This window comes from Cottoperca gobio, chromosome 15 (assembly GCF_900634415.1).
Source record: "Cottoperca gobio chromosome 15, fCotGob3.1, whole genome shotgun sequence".
In the NCBI taxonomy this organism is placed as follows: Eukaryota; Metazoa; Chordata; class Actinopteri; order Perciformes; family Bovichtidae; genus Cottoperca; species Cottoperca gobio.
In genome coordinates, this window is record NC_041369.1 from 13918992 (window position 1) to 13943111 (window position 24120).

At 40.6% G+C, this 24120-nt stretch overlaps 2 protein-coding genes across 8 annotated transcripts in view; one reads left to right on the forward strand and one right to left on the reverse strand.

The window, feature by feature from the left end:
- Positions 1–15510, forward strand: part of marchf8 (membrane-associated ring finger (C3HC4) 8) — a 70571-nt gene extending 55061 nt beyond the window's left edge. For 5 of the 7 annotated variants that reach the window (XM_029449772.1, XM_029449775.1, XM_029449773.1 and 2 more), the window contains 5 exons: positions 2195–2274; positions 7950–8130; positions 8995–9130; positions 10874–10888; positions 11977–15510. In XM_029449772.1, the coding sequence (XP_029305632.1) occupies positions 2195–2274; positions 7950–8130; positions 8995–9130; positions 10874–10888; positions 11977–12281 (717 nt within the window). In that variant the 3' untranslated portion in view covers positions 12282–15510. The remainder of the gene's footprint in view (positions 1–2194; positions 2275–7949; positions 8131–8994; positions 9131–10873; positions 10889–11976) is intronic. The other 2 variants (XM_029449776.1, XM_029449778.1) reach the window with 1 other exon arrangement.
- A 143-nt stretch (positions 15511–15653) lies between these two features.
- On the reverse strand, positions 15654–22994 carry alox5a (arachidonate 5-lipoxygenase a). Its single transcript, XM_029449957.1, has 14 exons — positions 22701–22994; positions 21983–22181; positions 21769–21850; positions 21568–21690; positions 20796–20902; positions 19566–19738; positions 19319–19465; positions 18691–18894; positions 18248–18334; positions 17793–17971; positions 17503–17624; positions 17038–17138; positions 16307–16477; positions 15654–16022 (listed from the first exon to the last, which is right to left on the reverse strand). The coding sequence occupies exons 1-14, from the start codon at positions 22848–22850 to the stop codon at positions 15843–15845; spliced, it is 2025 nt and encodes a 674-aa protein (XP_029305817.1). The 5' UTR covers positions 22851–22994; the 3' UTR covers positions 15654–15842.
- Positions 22995–24120: the final 1126 nt, after the last annotated feature.

Genomic DNA, 24120 nt, shown 5'->3' on the forward strand with positions numbered 1-24120 from the left:
TTTTCAGCAGTTGTTGAGATATCACCGCCCGCAGCGTTTTGGTCCTCCATTAAACGCCGGCACTCGTTTGCTCATCAAAGGTCCTCATCATAAGAGAGGGCAGTTATGAGAGAGCAGATGTCTGAACTCATACAGGCCATTAGGAAGTCAATCATTACTATCTGGACTATGTTATCATCGCTGCTGTTTGAGTCTGCTCAGAGACGGAGTTGGTTATCTATCAGCCAACTCACAAGATGACAACACAAATGATTTACAAAGGCAAGAAGACACTCGAACATTATGTTTACACAGCTAGAATAGAATAAGGAATAAAGATACCATCAATGTCGTCCGTGTAAATGTGATCTACCTCTTTTTGTTTAATCAGTTTACACTCAGATTTCCTGCTTTAGCTCTGCGTGTGTCATCACTTTCTGCTTTTAGAAGTTGTTGAAGTGTAGAGCTGAAGCAGCATGTAGTTAAATTTAGTGCTGGTTGCTATAATAATGTTTTATTGCTTTGATCTGATCTTTTTTGTCTCTCACGCACTTCTCAGAGCTGTCTGTTCATTTTATATTCCAGACGCCTGCAGGAGCCCCAAACAGCGGCCTTGAATGTCAACTATTAAAACAGGAAAATTAAATGAAATTTTAAAGACGCATCAAAAGGCAACCCTGGATTAACTTTTAAAGAACGACAATAAAAAGAGAGGGAGAGCATGTTTGTGAGAAAGATGGTTAAAGCAAAGATGTGCTATTCCGAAGAACAGACCGAAGGGCATCGTGTGGACATTGTATGGATTGGTGTCAGGCCTGAGCTATAAATTTCCCCTTTGTTAGAAATGAAATCAATAGGTAATTAGTTCCTTATTGAAATTACCAAGCCTCTCGTGTCTTTGTGTTAGCAACCCAAACACCATCTGGTCTCGTTCTAACCGTCCCTCCCTGCACACTCTGTATGCTGTCACTCGTTGGATGGTTAAAGGAATAATTCGACATTTTGTGAAATACGCTTACTCTCTTTCTTGTTAAAAGGTTTATTGATAAGATTGATACCACTCTCATGTGCTAGATTTAAAAGTAAACCCAGCTTAGCATAAATACTGGGAGCAGAGGGAACAGCCAGCTTCACTATGTCTAAAGTTTTTTTGTTTTAAACTTCCAGGAGTCACTGTGAGTACAAGTACAATTCTTGGCCAAATTTCAAATTTGGGAAGCCAGAAGATCTCACAAGTGTCAGACTTTCCTGGAAAAGCTGTTGTGAGCATGTCTGGAGGAAAGGAAAGAGTTGCCATGGCTTGTAAAAACCTAATAGATGCTCTAAAGAATCTTTAGTTTTTTGCTGAAATGAAACCTCTTTAGCTGAGGAACTCACGCTGGAGATGCCACATCCGTCGATCCACACTGCAAAACAGTGGAGCGCTTCGCACAACCAAAAGCAAGTGATTTGGGATTATTGTGCTGAATAGTTTGGGTTTGGTCTATGAGAAGTTAAGCGTAAGATAGTATAAACATGAAATCTCATTTATTATTAATGAACTTTGAGAGAAAGAAAGAAAACTTTTCTCTGCCGTCCGATAAATGATTTCATAAAGGGCGAAAGATAATTTAGTAGAAATGTGTTGAGTATTAAACACATACGTGAGTGTATAAGTACTGCAATAAATAAATATGTAGACAAAGTAAGTAAGAGATGTGCTACTGTATGTGACTTTATCTTTATACATAATTATGAGGGGGTGGCCTTTTTATCCCACTTGAGAGGTGACCGCTACAATAGATACTTCTGAAGGTATTTATTTTATTATAACAGCCTTGTAACTGCAGGTTCATCTGTTTTAAAAACTCTGTGGAGGACAAGTCTCCGTCCTCACGTCCTCCAGCTGTTCTTCTCTCAGCGCCTCATTCTTTATACCTCCCTCTGTCTCACAGTCTGTCTCCTGAGGGTTTTGCTCCACGGCAGCCTTGCGTATTGCCTGCTCTGAGACGCACGGAGACAGATTTTGGCCGGCAGATTAACTGCCACGATTGTGTTTTCCCTTTTTATCATCCTGTGCCTCAGTGCGTTATGCACTTTTACTCTTTCTGTAAAGATCAGATTTAGACGCTGATAATTCTCATCTTTCCTGAAATCACAGGAAATATGATTTGTTCCTGTCGGGTGAATAATTCAGAAGTTATTTCTTTAGTTATATCTTTGTTTTGTTCCTCAGGCGGGGAGCCCGACTTCAGTCAACGCTCCATGCAGTTTCTCAAGGACGTCGGTTTCCCCTTCCAGCCAGGACATCTGCAGGTACAAACCACCTCATTTCTTACTTCCAATGACATCATGTATGTCCACAGTGGACACCTAAGGGCAATACATTTAACCTAGTTATCAGTACACTGCTGAAGAACCTAATCAGTGGGTGATGTGTACCCTTAACCCATGAGCAATACACTGTCACTGTGTGAAGTAGCCTTGGTTTCGTGTGACCTGCTGTAAAATGTATTTTATAGTAACATGGGTCATCCAGTGTTTGGTTATTCACATGCAAAGGCAAAGCCCCAAAAACCTTTTATCTCCTTTTTTCAAGTTCCTGTGTTTTCAAATGCATGATGTCTTTTCCATTTCTCTTTTTTTTTTGTCTTTTTTCATTCCTTCTCCTTCTGTCCTTTACCACTGTCGTCAATCACGTTCCTCTTTCATGAACACAAACACGTTCACACCGGCAGTCAGGATCAGGACTGTCGGAAGCAGACTGCAGTGGTTCTGTTGAATTCAAACGGTAAAGCCTGCCACGGTTCAGAAGGTATTTCAGTGACCACCCTCTGCACAGACGCCTTACCAGCCTCCAAACATGCCAAACAACAAGACTGGCTTTCCCTGCTCCGCCCCTCCTCCGTCAACATTCGCCCAAGCGGTTCACTCAGGTTTTCTGTGTCTCTGAACGACGTGGGCCAACGCGTGGATAGTCTTTGTCGCGGGCTGCATTTTATAGACCGCACCTGCTCCGAGGGAGAGCTGAAGCAAGAGCCCGCTCAGCCACCCGGCACGGATCGAAGGGCGCACACACTCAATGGCACGCTGGCTGAAGCACCCACACACCAGAACCCAAATCCAGCCTTCTCGACACACACTCACCCCCACCTCGTCCCCTCCTTCACCAACAACTACAAATACATGATGGGCGTCCCTCCCATCAATTGTCCCCCACCTGACCCTGCCATCATCACCCCTCCTCCTCCTCTTTCCAACACCCACCTCCACCCTCATCACTCTCCGAGCGCCAACTTCCTCCGTCTCCTCCTCCCCTTCTCTCGATCATCTACCTCGGCCAGCCTGCAGTGCTCTGAGCTGGGCAGCTACGCCTCTCACCTCCACATCAAGACCTCTAGCGCCCCGCTGGACGGCAGTGAGTTAGGGTTCCACGTCGAGGATATACTGGGAGATGACGACGTGTTTGAGGAGGACCGGCACTGTCTTAGGGGAACGGGCCAGCTGGCCGCCCCAGAAACAGTCACCATGGCTGGGACAGGTGCTTTTCTAGCCCCCCTGTGCTTTATGGACCAGGATAACGACTTGGACTGCTGCCCGTCCCCTTTGTCAGAGAAAACTGGGCCACTGTCACCCTATTCGCTATCTGGAGACTGGTGCAGGTGGGTGACTGTCTGGATGGTATAATCCACACCTATCCTTCCTGTGACTTGGTAGAGCCCAGACCATCCCTGTGCTGTTACATGGCAGTGAACCCCAGAGCCCTGTGGCGTAGTGAAGAGCTTCTCATCCTCTAGTGTATCTACCCAGCAGATATCCTGCGCCACTGCAGTATTTGTCCTCAAACCCCTGCTCGGAGTGGAGCAGACACTTAGATGCTTTAGTCTACACACACACAAACTGCAACACAGTAAGCTTTCTGATTCAACCCCTCGTGTGTGTCTATAACAGAAATATGACTTTCATTTCATTCCACTTGACAGTTATCTCAGTGGTGTGCCATGTGTCTCTGCGCAGTAAAGCAATGTTTTAAAAATAATTTTTCATTGTTACTAGATCGATGAGGCATTAAAGTGTCTTACATAGGCTGCGAAAATGTGTGATTGATTTTGCCCGCCAGCGTTCATCTTTGCAGGATGGGCAGGGATAGGGGGCAGTGGCAATGTTAAGGAAAAAGTAGAGGGGCAGAGGTTAGGGTTGAAAGTTAATAGTATTGAGGGATGTAGTGTGTGTTCGTCTGAGAAATAGTGTAACATAAGCAGACGGGGCACAATAAACGTTGAAGCTATGATATCTGTCTGATTGGGTCAACAGGGCCGTCATCCTTCTCATTCACTTGGCAGTTTGTGTGAAATCTGAGGCTGTGTTTGGAAGGACAGATTGTGAATAATATTTGATGACAGACCAGGTCATGGAAGCATGGCCCCTACAGATGAGGCTCGGTAGCAGTAGATCTCACTAAGTCTGCAAGAAAAAACATTTTGAGCCTTACATAAATCACTTTGAGACCCTCTGGGTTACAGTATCTGTCTGTCGATACTTTGCCTGGCAGCAGTTCATAGGATTGATGAGCGCTACGTCTTAAACACAAAGGAATGTCAATTATATATGTCTGTCTTGTTTTCTTCTCGGCCAGGACTGTGCATGTAGTCCGTTCCAGATTATACGTCTTGTGCGTCAGCTGTGGGCTGAGAGAGAAACATGAGCTTAGAAATTGGCAAGGTGACCAGGATCAGAGATCAGGAGACAGATTATTGGCTTCAAATAGCCTGCACAGTCTCTGACATACTCGCACACAAACAAACACATCGTGGCAGCTTTCTGTCAGGTGGCTTGAAAGCCTGAGCTCACCTGTAAATGTGTGCGTGCATGTGGGTGGGGCGTTGTTTTGAACAGAAGAATGGCATGTTAATTGTCGGCCAGCCCTTTTTAAAAAGTAATGATTTAAAGTCTGTTAGGCGGAGACTTGATCTCTTTCTTTACCATAAATTCACCCTTTGAGGGAAACTTAAAGATATCATAATAATAGTTTGATAGACATGGTCAACCTTTGAAGTAAATGGTAATTATTGCAGTCAGGCTTACTGTTTCCTAGCTTTGACTGGCTTGTTACGGGCTACAGTTCTTTCGTCTTGCTTCGCTTCTTCTTCTTAGTGTTTTAAGACTTGCACTCTGCACACATTTGCGTTTCCGTCCTCTTGCATGCACTAGTAGACGGGCAAACATAACGGGCACAAGAACATAGTTTCATATAGCTGCACACGGTACCTTTTTTAAGTTTTTACATCTAACAATATAAACCACTAGAGTCTATGTAATTCCTTAACTTTCCTCCCAATGATAAGTTTCTCAGCAGATTTAATATTCTCTTTTAAGGAAGCATTGCTACAGAAAAAGAGACGAGTAACCTCTGAAGGCGTGCAGAGGGGGGGGGAAGGAGTAAAAAGAGAATTGGCTCTGAGTTGTGCTGCCTTTTAATTAAAATGTGTATTTCTCTGATCAGGGTGTCTCTGGCAGAGTGTAGAGCTTAAATAGTTCGGACTGAAAACAGTCTGAGAATAGGGGGAAACAAAACGCCTGGGATGTCACCCCGCCCCACATGACCCCTGTGAAAATATGTTAAGCAGAAATGCAAAAAAACAGATGGTGTTAAAAAAATTCATTTGAAAATAAACATCTCAGGACGAGAGCAGAACAACAACTAGCTGGGGGGGGGGGGGGGTTTAAAGCGACAGATTGAGAGTGAAGAGTGCAAAGTTCGGCTGGATGCCACTGGAGAAGTACGAGGAAGTAGACAAGAGTGAACAGGAAGAAAGTGAATGCCTCACCTCCAGCTTGTTTCCCGCTCAGCTTGTGGTGCTTGTAATTTCTCGACTCTGTTTTGCTTCTCACGTTTTGATCTTAAAATACTGTGACGGCGCCTCTACTATCTTTAAATAACTGTTAAACAGTGTGTGTTTTGACTGCTCAAGCGACGCAAATTAAATTTGAACTTCCCTCCCATCCCTAATAGTGCTGCTGCCGACACAGATACAGTCAATTTAGATGTTTGGGATTATTCTGTCAAATGTACACATCACTTTGTATGACGAAGCTGGACTTTGTGTGCTCTATTTGTCACATTTCTATCTTTACCTTTGCACGTTAGAGACATTCTAGCAGCATTCGCTCAACTGGAATGACCCCTACAGTCCTCTTCCACTCATGCTGTTGACTGATCACTTTGTTTCCAGCATGGCTTCATGTGGAGGTGTTAGGGATCTTTCAGTTGTTATGCCCTCCTACGTTAAAAAATAAATAAAAATCTACATCAACATTAAAATAATTCTCAAGTCTGTCCATTTCAGCAGGCGCCAACCCTTGATATGAGCACCAAAAGAGAGTCCAGGTCCTCAGGATGGGTTCTGTTTGTTCTGTTTTTTTGAAAGCAGAGTACACAACAGTATGTGTGGGAAGAGAATCTGCAATTCATCATCTCGTGAGCCATACAAAAAAACTAAACACAAACAAAGCAGCTCAGCCATAACCGATATAGAAAAAACACTTCCAGAGATGGTAATTTTGTTTCCTCTATCCCTTAATCCCTCAGTCCTCTTTCTACCCCTTCCACCTCCTCTATTTGACAACAGATCTCCACCTCCTCTTATCCTCCTTTGTTCACTTTGTCTTTTAATCTTGTAACGCTTTGGCCGGATCAGTGTCGTCTGGAAATAGACGATATCTTGCTCGCTCACTTTCTAACGTGTGTGTTAGTGTGTGGGTGTGCATGTGTTCTCCTTCTCCTCCCCTCGACCGGGATGAGGACAAACCCATTCGAGAACAACCTGCTCGCTTCTCCTTCTCCACCTTCTTTCAACGTTCTTTGTTTACTTGTTGTGGCTTTGAAGTAAAGGTTTAAATAACTACTTGTGTATTCCCTTGTGTAGCTTGTTGTTGTGGTGGAAGAAGCAGCAGCTGAGTTTTGAGCTTATTGCTCATTCACTGAGGACTCCCCCCGGTCTGCAACAAGGTCGATGTCCTGACATTAAATTCTGAGATCGTGTGTGTGTGAGAGAGTGATTTAGAGGTAATAGGTTGCTCTAATAACTTTCTCCGACCCCTCATTGTGTCCCTTACCACTGAAACTCACTGTTTTGACAGACTGTGACAGGCTTGATGATGAAAGTGTATAAAAAGTCTGGATTATCACACAATTTATCTCGCCGTCAGGCAAATGCACTTAGTGTGGGGGACTTGTAGCTTCCTGTTCTTCAACCTGTTAGACAGTGTCCAATATTTGATCTTAAGGAGGAGAGGCTAACCGCTGCCGAGCCGTAACACTTTTATATAGTTAATAGTGAATAACATCCAGTTTATAATCCATTCATAAAAACACATAGGGAACATGAGTGGTGATGTTGATGAAGGGGTGCTTGGGGGAATGTTTTACACAAAAGGTCGGGAACCACTGATGTATTAGATGCCATGTTGTTGATTATATTGCCTAACAGAGTTATCAATACAGGCAATTTGTAGCAGTTCTTCCAACACTGAGACTTTAGATTGCTGCTGAACTCTAATCTATCTGAGATTAGATTTGCAGTTTTCAATTGTGTGCTGCGACTTTGCAAGAACACAGGTGGTTATTTTCTGAAAATGTCATTTAGATTTTCCAAATGAAGTGCTTTGAATCAAATGAGTTTTTGTTGATTGAATGTATTCATGCGGGACATCGACATGAGTCTACTGCGTCCTATTCTATTTGTAAAATAATGTTACCCCCCCCGTCTTGATTTACTATATCTAGTGGAATAAATGAGCATTTTCTAAACATCTTGTCTTATTGTACGTACTACAAGAAGATTGCTACAAGTTTGCTGGAGTTTGGGGAAATATCCGTCAGCTTTGCCTGCCAACATTTCTCTCTTTTATCTTTCCTCTCTCCTGTCTTTCTTTTATTACAGCTGTCTTGCCTCTAGTTTAGTGTTGACTGTATTGTTTGGCTCCCGTAGGATTTGTCACTGTGAAGGCGATGACGAGAGTCCTCTGATCACGCCATGCCACTGCACGGGCAGCCTGCGCTTCGTCCACCAGTCCTGTCTACAGCAGTGGATCAAGAGCTCCGACACCCGCTGCTGTGAGCTCTGTAAATACGAGTTCATCATGGAGACCAAGCTCAAACCGCTGCGCAAGGTAAGACACAGTTTGCACGTGGTGCACATATTTGTCTAAAGGACGATTAATGCACTCGGTTGGTGAATTCCGTCATTGCAGATTCAAGTGTCCCAACTTAAAATGCCAAAAGCTGCTTCCAATCTGTCACGCAGATAACACACACACACACACACACACACACACACACACACACACACACACACACACACACACACACACACACACACACACACGACACTGAGCTTTGAATCCATTTTCACAAACGGAACTTGTTGGGAGTGGAGGGAGGGATTATTTCAAATGGTTAGAGGCAGTGGACTCCCATTAAAGGCTCTTATCAATCGCTGTGGCCTGGAGATAGCAGGACACTAATTAAAATTCCTCCACCCTCCATTAGCTGCACAAAGGGCCTTAAACAAAACGCTCCGCTGTTAATAGCTTCTCAATCCCACTGTTGAACATTGAAGTTGTTCGCGTGTGAGGAGCAAAGATCAGATGAGGATGTCTGTATGAAAAGTGTATCAAGGAATGCTTGGTTTCATTTCGACAAAGTGACCCTCATCACTGAATACATGACGAATGCATTTTCGATGTTGGGAGAACCGACGCAGCTTATTTACAAAACCTATCTGACGGTGCTGCCATTTGTTTTTATCATTTCCTGATGATGTTTTGTGAAGTCAGTGAAGCGCCTTTACTTCTTAGTCTTACTCGCCAAGAAAAGAAACGTAATGTAGCATTGACTCTTGATCACAGAAGCTGCTGAATGCCCTCCATCAAATATTTAGCTCACACTCTGAGCTACTCCAGAAAAGAGAGCCAACAGTTTAATAGTTTTAAGTGCGTGTCCTGACTTTGGTCCTCTCCTGCTTTCTGCCGCAGTGGGAGAAGTTACAGATGACGGCGAGTGAGAGAAGGAAGATAATGTGTTCGGTCACCTTCCACGTCATCGCCATCACCTGCGTCGTGTGGTCGCTCTACGTCCTCATCGACAGAACAGCGGAGGAAATCAAACAAGGTCAGCACAGACTCGGACGCACACACAAAGGTGTGACGTCGTTGTCCATGTAGTGTTGAGAGATGTCGTCCATTCATCCACAGTCTTCCACTGTCACCAAGTCATTCATGTACAGTATTAAATGGCAAATCTGCATAACTGTAGTGTTATTCGAGCGGCGTGAGTATTTAGTGAAACGGTGTGAAATGTTCTCTAAGACTGGAATATATGTGGGCGTAATTCACTTGCAGAAGCTCAGTGGGCATCAAAGTCAAGAACAAATGTGTAGAAGAGTGTGCTGAGATTTCTTCTACAGACGTCTGAATGTTTTTTATGGACTTTCAGTTCACTTTCAGACCTGAAGTCCATAAAAGAGTGATAGATGTTAATATCTTCTTTTTAAATCTCTCTTCTTTTAGCTCTTAACTTTCTGAGATCCAATTTGAGATTGAGACTTTCTGAGTGAGGTTATCACTGCAGGATGAGGAGAGTTAAGGTCCCTTCTTGTATTCAACACAAGGCCCTCACGAGGATAAAGTGTGTGTGTGTGTGTGTGTGTGTGTGTGTGTGTGTGTGTGTGTGTGTGTGTGTGTGTGTGTGTGTGTGTGTGTGTGTGTGTGTGTGTGTGTGTGTGTGTGTGTGTGTGTGTGTGTGTGTGCTTAAGTGTTGTGTGTGTGTGTGTAACAGAGTGTACGATCCTGCATCGTAATGTAACAGGTGTTGGTAGCAGCTTGGCGAACGCAAAGACTGGACACAACAGCTAAAAAAGTAAAAGTCTAAACGCACTTATCTTCATATTTTATTTCTGGGAAACGGTTTAATGGAACGGTTTGACTTTGGGTAATACTCTTAGCTTTATTGCAGAGACTCTCATGTGTCATTATGAAGCCAGCAGTCGGTTGGCTTGAGTTAGAATAAAGACTGGAAGCAGCGAGGCTGGCTCTGTCCAAATGTAACAACTCTACCCACCAGCACGTCTGACGATCTCAGCTTAACACGTTATATTTAGTTAAACAGTCAAACGTTTAATATTTTTTGAAATATTATGTGCATGTGCTTAACTGGAACTTGCTGCTCACCGTAGACTGTAAAAGGAAGTGGTTAGTTGGGCATTATGGTCTTATAAGAAGTTAGAATAAGAGGAAAACGTGACTAGAATTTAAAAGAAACCGCACTTTTAAAATTCTAGTCACGTTTTCCTCTTATTCTAACTTTGCTTAAATCCATCTCGACCAAAATGGTGAGCAGCACTGAGTTACGGACAGATTGACTGTGCCATCCTCTCGCGATCCGGGCTGAAAAACCAAAAATAACGACGACTGCTTTTAATGATGAGCTGTTGTATCATCCGCTGGCACAACGTCTGCTGCCACTCACTCCTCTCTGGCATCTTTGGTGCCTCTGAGACGGTGTGCAGATGGAAGAGCAGGCTGTGCTGTTTAGCCCGACCTGATGATTCAGACTTGTTCGAGTCTCCGGGGCTGTCGGGTTCAATCACCATGGTGATGCCAACTAGCTCCTCACCGGTCCTGTCCGTCCTCTGCCAAGTCACACAGAGACACGGTTCTGCCTCTCTCTCCGTTAGATCTGATCTACTTGAAATGTGTTCCATTGCCTCCTTTTGGTTCGTGAAGCGGATGTATGTTTATGTTTGCACGATGAATTACTTCCAACTGTAATATTTGAATTTACTTTCAATGTCTGCGCATTTCTATCAATCTGTTTGTGTGTTTGGTAATACTTACACTTTCTTTACTCATGCAGCCGGAAGAATCCCAGGTAAACATTTCAACTTTGGCCTTTTTCAAATTGTGTTTCCCCCCCCCCCTCTTGTCAGCCTTTCTGTCAGCTGTGTCCACTTCTTTTCCAACTGCACTTTACACCCCTTTCCTTCCCTTGTCTGCCTTGATTTCAGGATAAGAAATAATGCTTCTTCACCCTTAAAGGCCGGTTATATTCACACCATCTCACTGAATGTTCCAACCCAATGAACGCAGACAGACACTGAGTCGAGCGACACACTGTGATTTATTTTCTGTGTTATACGTCACTGAGATTTTCTCACACATCAAACGTTACTCTCTCCTCGTAGAGCTGAGCATAGTTAATACCATACTGATTATACTATGTTTGAGGCATTTTTGTGTTTCATCCCATTTACTTATTCTATCCTCAAGGGGAGGTTTTAGTCATTCAATTGTGGACCTTCCTTGTGTTCATATATCAAACTACCTGAAATATAATAGACATGAAAACACTGCAGCTCAGTTCCTGTGTTTTCAAAGAAGATAGACTTTGTTCTCCGTTTTGTTTATACAGATCCCCTTTATGCCTCTTAGTGCTGCAGCTTGTTACACGTATTTACGCTTCCCCAAATTGCTAATTTCTTCCATTTTACTCGGAGGCTTATGTTTCAGGAGTTTTGCAATTTGCAGAAATGCTGCAACTGCCTCGGGGGGTTTTGGCACGGTTTAGCAAATGTACTACAAATCGCCAAACTTAAAAGCCTGCTGTAGTTTCAGAGTGGTGTTGTTCCCGCTTTTCAAGCTATCATTTGTCTCTTTTTGCTATATATATATATATATATATATAATTATTTTGGAAGGCATTTTCTGCCTTAATTGGACTGCAGCATTAGAGAGAAGACAGGAAATAGTTGTTTTTATGCTGTTATACTGTATGAAAATCTTGCTGACTAGATCTAATTCAGTGAACCGAATCAGGAAACTTTATCATATTGATGCAAAAGTAATATTGAAATGCAATTATTTCCCAACTGGTTTGCATTTATTTTTGAAGTATTTGATTTCAGTCTGGTCTGTGTTTCACTACACACGTTTCTTTTTTCTGTGCTCTCTGTTCCTCAGGGATACTGGAATGGCCTTTCTGGACCAAGCTAGTGGTGGTGGCCATCGGCTTTACGGGCGGACTGGTGTTCATGTACGTCCAGTGCAAAGTCTACATCCATCTATGGAGGAGACTCAAGGCTTACAACCGGGTCATATACGTCCAGAACCGTCCAGACACGTGTAAAAAGCTGGCGCTGGAGAAGCCGCCTCTCATGGAGCCGAGTCTGGAGAGCAAGGAGGCTCTGGCGCCAACCCAGTCGGACACAAACTCCTCCCAGTACACAGAGACAGAGGACTACAGTATGGAGGTGCTCCATGTCTGACCACTCCGACTCGTACGATACACACAAACAGGCCCACAGTGAAGAGCAGCCGTCGTGGAAATGCTCGGTGACTGAGGAACGACCACACGCTTCCCTTCTTCTGATCCCAGACTTGACCCACTGTCCTCCTCTGGTCGTCTTATATTCCCAAAACTCCATCCCCAGAGACGGACAGAGCATCACTATCTTCTTCTCTCCACATCCCTCCTATCAGACTTTATCCCTCTCTCCACCCTCAATCCACACCCTCACCTGACTCCTTTCCCAGGACCGGACTGTTTCTACTGACTTCTGAAAATGTCTGAAGAGGCCTGGAGCATACTACTCTATACACACACACACACACACACACACACACACACGTACACACTCTTGTATGTACACCTCTGGGAGAGCAGGACTGAGACAAATAGACTCACAAACGGCTCCGGAGGTCTTCACGTCTCTGATGCGTGGGTTCTTTGCTTGTGGGTTTGTTACATTTGTTCGTTTTTACCTGAGTTTGGGGCTAACCTGCCGTGGATCAGTATGTAGCGCCACGCATCGGATCTCTGGAACATTCCAGCTACTGCCATCTGTGTTGCTGTGGTCTGTCGGCTCCGAGCAGGCCTTGATCTGGACATGCATCGAAGCACTTTTGTTTTTTAGTTCCCTCAACAAATCCCCTCCCTTCTTCTTGCCCTTTGTCTTTTCTTTAATATGAATTAAGTCTTACTGTATATGTTGTACATGGGGGATAGCACATTTGAACTTCGAACTCTTGTTTTAATTTACATTTCCTCATACACACGTATACATGTATATCAATCCTCCCGTGGATGACAAAAAATGAATTGGGGGGGGGGGGGTTTAAAAAATGCTGAAAGAGTCAAAATAGACAAAATGAGTTACGAATATGACGTCAGGCTCGAAGCTCTAATGCAGATAATGGAAAATCCAGCCACATGACTTCTCTACCCCAAAACTTTCTGAAGGCTTTGAGAATGTAAACTTTTTTTTAAAATGATGAAAAAAGAAATAAAATATATAAAAAGAAAAAAAACATTTTTTACTGCTCACAGGAAATTGCGAGATAATTTCCATGTCTTGAGAACATTACTAGAGCCTTTGGGCATAAACGGCGCCGCTCATGTTTTTCTATCATGCGGATGACACAATATTTACTGTGTGATATTCCATGTGCAGTTTTTAATATGTTCATTTGTTTGCTTAGTCACGGGATGTGCCCTGAGAAATCCGCAGCTGCCTATTTTCAGTCTGTCCTCAAATCTCCCCCGCTGTGCAGACAGTGCATTGATTGTTCCCAAATAGATAGTTTGGATTTAAAAGCTGACTGTAACTGTGAGTATTTCAATTTGACAGCTCACACACTTCCACACAGAGTTTAAGATCTGATGTCTGGATGTGACAAATCATTAGCGAGCATCTCATACGAGCAGAAGTCTCAGTTTCAGCAAAAGTGTCTTCTTTCTTCTCGCCAGACTCTTATCACATGGGGGAGTGTCTATTTTAGTATTTAATCACAAGACAGCCAGCTTGTTGCCTCCCATTTGATAAGTGTTAACCTTTTCTCACATCTGGCCTTATGTCACTCCAATGAGACAAACGGTTGACACCGTTTTCTTCTTCTTCTTCTAAAAGTAAGCACAGCTTAAATTCTGTAACTGTATTATTTCAGTATCAAGATGATTTTCATATCAGTGTTACATTCATTAACAATCAGATTTATTTTTGCAGTAAAAGCACATGTATGCATCATCTCTCGTTGATGAGCTGACTGCAGCGCCGCCTGCTGGTGAGAAGCTGGAGGTGCAGTCTGAGGTGGGCAGCGGGTGATTTCTCAGGGCGTTGTGTTTTGGGCTCACAGTCATTGGAAGTGCTTTTGTGTATGTGGGAGCACAGAGATGCCAGGCTCATGTTGAGCCTCACAGCCATTCCAGCAACATACACATTTTTAAAAAACTGTCTTTGATACCAGTATACTGTCTGTGAACAACGATGGTCCAACAACATATGTGACAATTACTGCTCAGCAGCAGCAATAAATGAAATCCACGCTTTGTTTTTTGCAACAATTCATACTGTACTTGTGTATATGCCCCACGATGACTTGAGATCTGGAGTCTAATATTATTTCAAATCCATTGTATGAGCCCAGGGAGTTGTTGTGTGTCAAGTTGGATTAAGACCTAGTAACGAGAAGCTTCAATACCCGCGAGGCTCTGTGCAATTAGACAGATAAAAAGTGCAATTACCCTTTTGTTGATATTCTATTCTATAGTTATGTAATGGTGTTTAATGGCCAGGGTGTCCTCTGGGTATGAAATTATTATTTCTTCATTTTGTGTTGTATTTATTTTGAAAAGAAAACAGAGTACAATTTGTTCATTAAAAAAAACTAAAAAAAACTTTCATTAGTAATTTTATGCAACTTACACTGAGTTTATTTTCCCAGGCATAAAAACCAGAACATCACTTTCACTCTTTGTTTTACACTTCAGATATTAGAGTTGTAAAAAAAAAGCTTGGTTGATTAACCTTAATGTGAATATCTGCTCTTCCGTCTTGCTTTTTGAATTGCTTGATGAATTTTGTTTTGAATATGCAGTATATAGACATTTAAACGCAGCATCAAATTTGAACGTTTCTTGTTTTTCCACATAAAACGACAAGTTTCGAGTTTCCTTGAGATGGAAGATCAAAGAAGGACTGTAGAACTTTTTTTACTTTCTACTCGTAGGAGCTGGCTCCTTTCATGAAGTCTGTTTTTGAGGCCACTTTAGGAAGCTTTTACAAGCGGGCATCTAAGTTTCTTTTTCCTTCTTAGTGTCTCTATAATGATGAACTGATTTCTTCATTTTTAAATCCTAACAGTACATGGACTGAGAAGACAAGATACTCCCTCAGCCTCACTGTCGCAGCATTTTAGTTTGTCCGTCTTTACCCTGTCGCTTACATTACATCATGTCTGGGAATAGTGTAACTTGCATAAAGCTACATTTGTTTACTACTGACTGGACTTGAACATATATGACTGTTCCCCTGTCTTATGATATCATTCCACAAGTTTGTCTGTGAAATTACTTTGGAATAGTAACTGTAAAGAATTTGGTAAAAGTACTTATGTTTTTAAAAGAAATATTGATGTGTTTTCAGTTTAATTTCCCATTATTGAACAAAGTATGTAGAATTAAAAAGAACAACCAAATAAAAATGAAGTTACTTTTAATGCTTTGTGTCTTTTTCAATGTAAATCATGTGTTTATAAATTTAAATGTTATGGTAACAGGATTTGTTAGTGATACTGTTGATGTTTAACATCTTCTGTGTTACACTCTTGAACAAGGAGCAGATAGAAATGACGCACTGCACTTAGAAAGTTAAACTTTTTAATTGCAGCCATTTTCACCAAATGAGTGATAAAAAAACAAAACAAAAAAAAAATTTAGAAGCAAAGTTGAGGTTTTCAAATCACACACCTTCAGGTGAAAGAGTTTTCTTACAGCATATTTGGAAACCTCGGTAATATCAGCAGAACTTCAATGTGCTACTGGCAAAATATTAAGTAGCGACACTGTTTGGGATTTTGTCAGGGGACATGTTGTAGTAAGGCAGCTTCTTTCCGTCGTTCCTCAGCTTGATGGAGTGACTTATCTCTGCCAGCTGCGCCCTGAACCTCACCATGGCGTCCTTCACTGACTTCTCTATGAAGTGCTCATCAGGATACATGCCCAGGTACAGCTGCAGGGAGAGAGGGCAAACAGGTCATTCACGCAGGAGGCACACAGCAACTGAAGAAGCTCATCTTCAGGTAGTGGGAAGCTGGTTCTTTTTGCAATCAATCAATCAATCAATCAATCAATCAATCTATCTATCTATCTATGTCTCTGTCTCTGTCTCTGTCTCTGTCTCTGTCTCTCTCTCTCTGTCTCTGTCTCTCTCTGTCTCTCACTCACTCACTCACTCACTCACTCACTCACTCACTCACTCACTCACACACACACCACAAAGTACCCTTTCCATACCTCGCACTCCTGGTACTGACTGAGGGCCCAGACGGCCCCCAGGTGCCAGCTGGAACGTCCACGATCAGGGAGGCTCTCAATGATCAAGTTCACATCTGCCATGCCCTTCTTGTTGGGCGGGGGCCTTCTCATGGTAGATGGAGCGTTGGGGATCCAGGAACACCAGTCATACTACACAATGTACACAAAGATACAGAATGTGCACACAATTATCTGACAGCTGTAATTACTAGCTACATTAAGATGTTACATTTCTTTATAAACCCTTACAAAAAAAGAATTGTCTAGTTGGGACTCCTTACTCCTTATTCTATGACCTTTTTCATACTATAACAATTATAGCTTGCCATGCTACACTAAGATATTTGTTATGACTTTTATTTTGACAAACTACACTATTAATTTTGTATGACACACTATAATATGACTTTTCAAACTACAAACTAAACTGACTTTTTATACTTTATTAGAGAGACAGAAGATAGACTGCAAGAGGGAGGGAGACAAAGACATTTACAACACACTATACTATGACTTTCGACATACTACATGCATTTTTTATGTACTATGACACTACATTTACTAAGTTACTTACTTACTTTAGTTAGTTAGTTACTTTAAGTTACTTGGCAGTTTCAGATTAATGATGACCATTTGAACAGTGAATGACTTTAAATCAGTCTTATAAATAAAGATATTGCAAGTCAGGTTCCTGATTATCTATTATTCACCTGTCCAAAGTTGACAGCTGCATGCTGCGCTGAAGCTGTGAACACAACGGCGCTCAGATATTCTATCAGCTCCTCGCGTGATTTCAGGGACTTGGGAAACTCTGTGCACAGACAGAATTGACAAAGAGAGATTAAATCATTACAAAAACATTGCATTGTAAAAGATCCTTTCACAATGCATGTAATGGTGAAATGCAGGAAGGGTATTACAACACTGAAGCTCAGTCAATGACACCATCAGGCTCCTGTGGGTTCCTGTCTTCACCCTCAAACCTTTCGTCTATGACGGAACATATTTGAATTTGTAATACTCTCTGTCCCCTGTTGCACCCGTCTCCTCTAGAAAACCCAACCCAAATGAAAGAGCTGCTTCTCTCCTTGGGAAAAGGAACTTTACATTTTGATTGGTTGCTGCAATCCTTAAAGGAGAAATTATACAACAAGACGTCTGTAATGTGTACCCACCACAGTGATCGAAGTCCTGCATGCCGAAGCTGCACGCATCTTTAATGAAGGCCTGGATTTCTTCGTCTCCCTGCACTGTCTCATCGCTGGAGTAGTAAATATGCACCACATCAGACACAAAACTGCCAGAAAGAAAAGAGGACAGCAGTCACGTATAGAGGAAATAAAAAATGCTGTAACTTCTCTCTCACACACACAAGAATATAAATATTCCAGTTGTCTCTCCCTCAAACACACAAACTATTTATCAGTGCTGTCTATAAGAATTCTAAAAAAGAGTTGTTCCTCACCTCTTGGTAGCTTCCCACACCCTGTAGCCGTCGTCTCTGTAGAAGTAGGTGGGCAGCTCCTCCTTGCTGTCCACACCGCGCGCCTTGATCATGTCCGGGAAGCACAGAGACCTGAAGGTCAGAGACTTCACGGCCCTCCGAATCAGCTGGACGTGGCCACCTCCACCTGTTGCGTTTGCCTTGACCAGCATCATCACACACGTCAGTTAATACTCCCGCCGCTAATGATTAGTGTTTTTGTCCTCCTATGTTTATTTATGCATATGGTTGAGTGTCCATTATTGAATGGCCAACTTAAAGTGAAGGAATCCCATACGTCCACTTGTAACTTTGATATTGTTATTTTCTGAATATTATTAAAGATAAATAAAAGCCTAAATGAACTGTTAGTCAGAAAGAGTAAAGAATGAGTTCAGTGTGTAAAGTGTCTTGATTCTATATCCACATCAACTCACCTTGTCAAAGATGCCACACTCACAGATGAGCTGCTCTCTGGCCTTGGTGTTGATAGCGATGGTAAAACGAATGTGTGGCATAAGCAGCTGAGAAAAGGAACATCAATCCATGAATTTTCATTCGTTCATTTATTCAACCTTTATTTATACTAAAGAAGTCATTGATACCAGTACAACATGGTAATTGATAACTGATTACAGAACATTATTTGACAGATAAAGTCGGGTAATTAAGATGCAAAATTAAAATACAGTTATGTAAAAAGCCCTAGAATGTTGCATTATGGTAGATAATGTGATAGATAAATCAAATAAAATACATTTACTGTATATAAAGAAATTACAAGTAGAGGTTGGGAGGTTTCAAATCAAATTTCTAAGTGAATTAATTTTAAAGATCAATCCAATGAATCAATAATAAGTTAATGAGTCAGAAGGTTTACCTTATACACAGGGTGAACAGCGGGGAGCTGACGGTACATGGCAATAGCAAACACCTCTGTCATCAGGTGAGTCCTGAGCAGGTGTGTGATGTTCTGGTGGTGCTGGAAGTCAGCGAAGCGGACCCAGATCTTAGCCAGCATCCAGTCGTACTGACCGTCAGTGGGCAGGAAGATCGGGTTGTCTTCACCTGGAGTCTGCCCGAGCTGGGAAAAGATGGAGGACGAGGGAGAAGCAGGAAAAAGAGGAGAAATGTATTTGTTCTTGAAATGTTTCCCTCGTGGTGTAAAACAATCGCAATAGCAAGTTTATTTTTTATAGCACACTTCTGACACAGGGGAATTAAGTGAGCTTTACATCAATAAAAACAAATAGGAACATCCATATGTAATTAAGCAGAGGCTAATATAACTAAAAGATAAGTCATATACAAATAAAATGAGATAAAAGCATAGTAAAAACAGTCAAGCACAATTATAGGCACATGAAAAGAGAAATATTTTAAACCTGGCTATCTAAGATCTTGTTCAGCTTAACAGCTAAATGCTGCTTCGCCATGTCAGACCCTGTTCTGCTCGGTTTACATTCTTTAAGCATAGCAGAGACACACCTGCTGCTGCTCAACAGTACCTGTATGGCAATGGGCATGATCTTTTTCTGAGTGTTCTTGTAGAGCAGACAGATGGGAGCTGCCAGGTACTGCAGCGTGCACGGGTCTGTGCAGTTAGGAGTGATGCCTTCCAACACTTCGTAGTCTACGATGTAGACGTTACCTGCCTGGAGCCAGAACATTGATTCACATTGTACGTCAGTAGGAGAATTAAAGTGAGACATACCCTATAAATACATGCACAGAAACAAACATAACCATGTCTACCTCTAGTTCCTCCTCCAGAGTCAGCTCCCTCTCCAGGCTGACAGAAACCATCTCATCGGTGACGGGAAACTTGTCGGGAAGTTTGGTACACTTTTGGATTATTACGGGGTTGCAACCGTTCAGAAATTGGTATCCAAACATGAAGTCCTCCTTCCAGTGTTTCATCACATACTCTGGATAATATAATATAATATAATATAATATAATATAATTAAATATAATATAATATAATTAAATATAATATAATTTAACATAATGTAATGTAATATAATATAATATAACACAATAAAACATAATATAATATAATGTAATGTAATGTAATGTAATATAATACAATATAATATAGTATAACACAATATAACATAATATAATATAATAAATACAAAATATAATGTAATATAATATAATATAATGTGATGTAATATAATATAATATAATATAATATAATATAATATAATATGATATGATATAATATAATATAATATAATATAATATAATATAATATAATATAATTAAATATAATATAATATAATTAAATATAATATAATTTAACACAATGTAATGTAATATAATATAATATAACACAATAAAACATAATATAATATAATGTAATGTAATGTAATATAATACAATATAATATAGTATAACACAATATAACATAATATAATATAATAAATACAAAATATAATGTAATATAATATAATATAATGTGATGTAATATAATAATATAATATAATATAATATAATATAATATAATATAATATAATACAATACAATACAATACAATATAATATAATATAATATAATTAAATATAATATAATATAATTTAACACAATGTAATGTAATGTAATATAATATAATATAATGTAATGTAATGTAATATAATTTAATACAATAAAACATAGTATAATATAATGTAATGTAATGTAATATAATATAATACAATAAAACATAATATAATGTAATGTAATGTAATATAATATAATACAATAAAACATAATATAATATAATATAATGTAATGTAATGTAATGTAATATAATATAATACAATAAAACATAATATAATATAATGTAATGTAATGTAATGTAATATAATACAATATAATATAGTATAACACAATATAACATAATATAATATAATAAATACAAAATATAATGTAATATAATATAATATAATATAACCCAATATAACATAATGTAATATAATATAATATAAAAATAAGGCTGACCTGAGATTGTGTTTTTGATTCTCACAAAGATCTTCTCAAAGTCAGCGAAGTCACTCCAGGACGACTGGAACTTGTGCATGAACTGGTTCACAAACAGGTTCTCTATTCTGGAAATTCATGGTTATTATGATGATGGTGATGATGATCATCATCATCATCATCATCATTACTATCATCATAATATTTGTCACTATATTCACGAGAAAAAAACACAAAGTCATTTCATGTAATATGTCAACTATACACTGAAGAAACTACACAAAAGAAAATGATGTGTTGTTGTATGTAGTTATGATGATTATTGAAGCAAGAAGTAGCACTAAAAGCAAATGTACTTCCATCATTTCTGTCCACAAAGCTGCAGCCTTTCTGTCAACACCTTTGAAGCTCACTATGCCAAATGGCATGACTCGTTTCAAAGCTTTTAAAGTCATTAATGCAACTTTTAGCAGAACTACTGCATGATGCAAACAGTTGTGTTCTGGATCTGTTTGGTGTTGCTGTGTCTATGTACAAGCTCTCACGCCTGCATGAAAGCAAAATGCAAATGTCCCTGGTGATAAACACACAACGCCTCGGTTTTCCTGGAAATCCTGAGTACAGAAAATAGAAGCATGTTATCAGGCTGGAGATCAACATATGATCATGGCCTCATGGAGTTTTGCATTGAAACACACCTCTGAGTTTAAAGCTGCTCTGTACTGAGGTTGTGTCAGCTGTCCTTACACCTGTTAAAGCTTTACTACAGCAGGCTGTTCGAGGGAGCACGTACGCCTTACTGTAGTTCAGTACAAAGTCCACTCCCTTTTCAGTGTCAAACTGGATGTCTCGTGGCAAATCCTTGTGTCTGTCAGCATCTATGCTCATCGGAAAGCCTGGCTGCCACTCCTTCCATCTACAAAGGACAGCAGAGATGTTAGTGCGCAGCATCAGCCTCCTATACCATACAACCACAAACTGCATGTGTACTTGCTTGTAGATCTTTCTCCTCCTTTCCAGCTCTTTCTGTCTGTGCTGCTTCACCTGGCTGGTCTTATCATCCTGAGGCAGATGTGCTGCAACAGAGACAGAACAAAGTGAGGGGTGGAACAATTACAGAGGTCGTACTGCAGAGTCTGACTGATGACAAAGAGGAGGCAGGCAGTATGTTAGGCAAACAAACAAACCAAAACAATGAACTCATGTACCTCTTCCATCCCGCAGCACCACCTCCTTTTCATCCACCAGCCAGCGGAAGCAGGGGAACTCCAAATATTCTCCCATTGGGGTCTTGACTGTGATGTACCTGCAGTACCAGTCATCCTGCACCCAGTACTTATTCTTCTCAATCTTCACCAACACAATCTCACCCAGGTTCTCCTCCACCCTCACGTCATAGGAGTCCACCTGCAATTTAGTCAGCGGCTAAATAAATGAGCTTGAAAAATAGTGTAATTTCCTGAATCAGGTGTAAATTATTTGTTTTTTTTCATCAGTAAATGTTTTTTCTTGAGGACAACAGGTAAAACTTGCATCATAATTTCAATGGCAAAATAGGTTTTAATTAAAAAAGAACTGCATGAAGAGTGTTAAGTGGATGCTAACATTTATTTTTGATTCATCCCACCTATAAAAAGCACTTTTTTGGACTTGCCTTTGCTTCTTTTTATTTATTTTATGTCTTTCTTCTGTCATGTCATGTTCACAGCAGCAAATGTTTCTGAGAGTACACTCATTTCTTCTTCGCATTCATGTTTTCACTTCAAAATGAAATAATTCATTTTAAAACAGAATTAACCTCAAGCTACATCTCTGTCACTACTTCTTCCTCTTTTATGTCCACATCGCACCCAGTATCTGTGTGCAGTTGTCGATGCTCACCATTCATCAGAATTTTAACATGAATGTGTCGCAGTTATCACTCACCGCTCCCCTCTCAAAGTCATTGTACAGAGGTTTGTCCAGCAGCGTTCTCTCGCTGCAGCTCTCCGTGCCCACCAGTGTAATGTAGATATAATCATCCGTCCCTGCAAACCACTGGCTCCCTGTGGAAACTGTCACCGTGTAACAAGGCATGGCGGTCACAAAGGTCCAAATGCCCTTTTTTAGAAATCTGCAGAAAAGCTATTCTACAAACTCCACGAAAGGTTTGCTTCAAGATTTCAGCAAAGAAAAGTTTCTCCTTCTTGCTCAAAACTGTTTGTCTTTCACTGATGTTCACTTCTCAATTCTCCCCATGTGTAATCAGGCAGACGAGGGAGGTGCAGGACACGTAACTCCACCCGCATACTATAAATGATGTCAGAATACAATGAACGATCCGTCCTAGATGTGTTATCAGGGATTATTTCCGGAATACAATGAATGTGGCTGCAGGGAAAGGTGTCTTGTGCCAGGGAGGTGATAGCAAATGCCTCGTCTTTGTCTGCAAACAACAAAAGTTCCTGAAATTCCTGTATTACAGACAAAAACAGAGAAATGCATAGTTTTAAATGTGGGCAGTCTAACCGTGTTAAACTGATGATGTGGAAAGTAAAGGAACATGTAAACGTTCCCATCTTTTACACATCATATTTACCAGTCAAATCAGTATGTGACACTGGACAACAACAGGTAGTGTATTCGAGTGAAATGAATGCAAATCAGAGAGTCCCTGTGTGGTTTTACAGGTGAACCTGTAACATAACCATTAACAGGGGGCTGTGTGTGGACAAGTGGGAAATGGAACTTGTTCTTGCAACAGAAGTTTTATTAAAAAATTTAAATACATCTCTAGACGGATTAAAACAAACCCAAGACGGCTACTGCCCCTTGAAAACAAGGGTGTACCAGTTTGACAGTATGGGACAAGATCATTCACATGTTCACACTCGAAGAGAAAATTCAGACACTGCTTATAAAAAGCAATGCAGGCAAAACTCAACGTGTACAAATAGAGAAAATAAAATGGACAAAAAAAGGCTTTTTCACTTTTCAATTATTCTCAAAACTATACATCTTCTTTCACTCACTTCTAACAAGCTTAATGAAGTAGCACAGTGTACTATTACAGACTTTTACATATAGAAATAGCTTCCTTCCTCTTACATAATCATGTGTTGCAGTGAGCAGCAGGAACAGAGCAGATCTGTTCTTGAATTATTGATAGGAGACTTTGTAGAAAGAAAACTCCAATAACAGAGTGTATTTGATCAGTCTCCTATTTGATCACGTATTTGAAACCAAACATGGAAATCAAAGCAGTAAATAAAAGCACAGCAGTAGATTGACTGGCACCATAAAAAGTAGAAATGTTACCAAATGGTAAGCGAGTGTGTGATTATACTGTTGGATACTGTGGCTCATT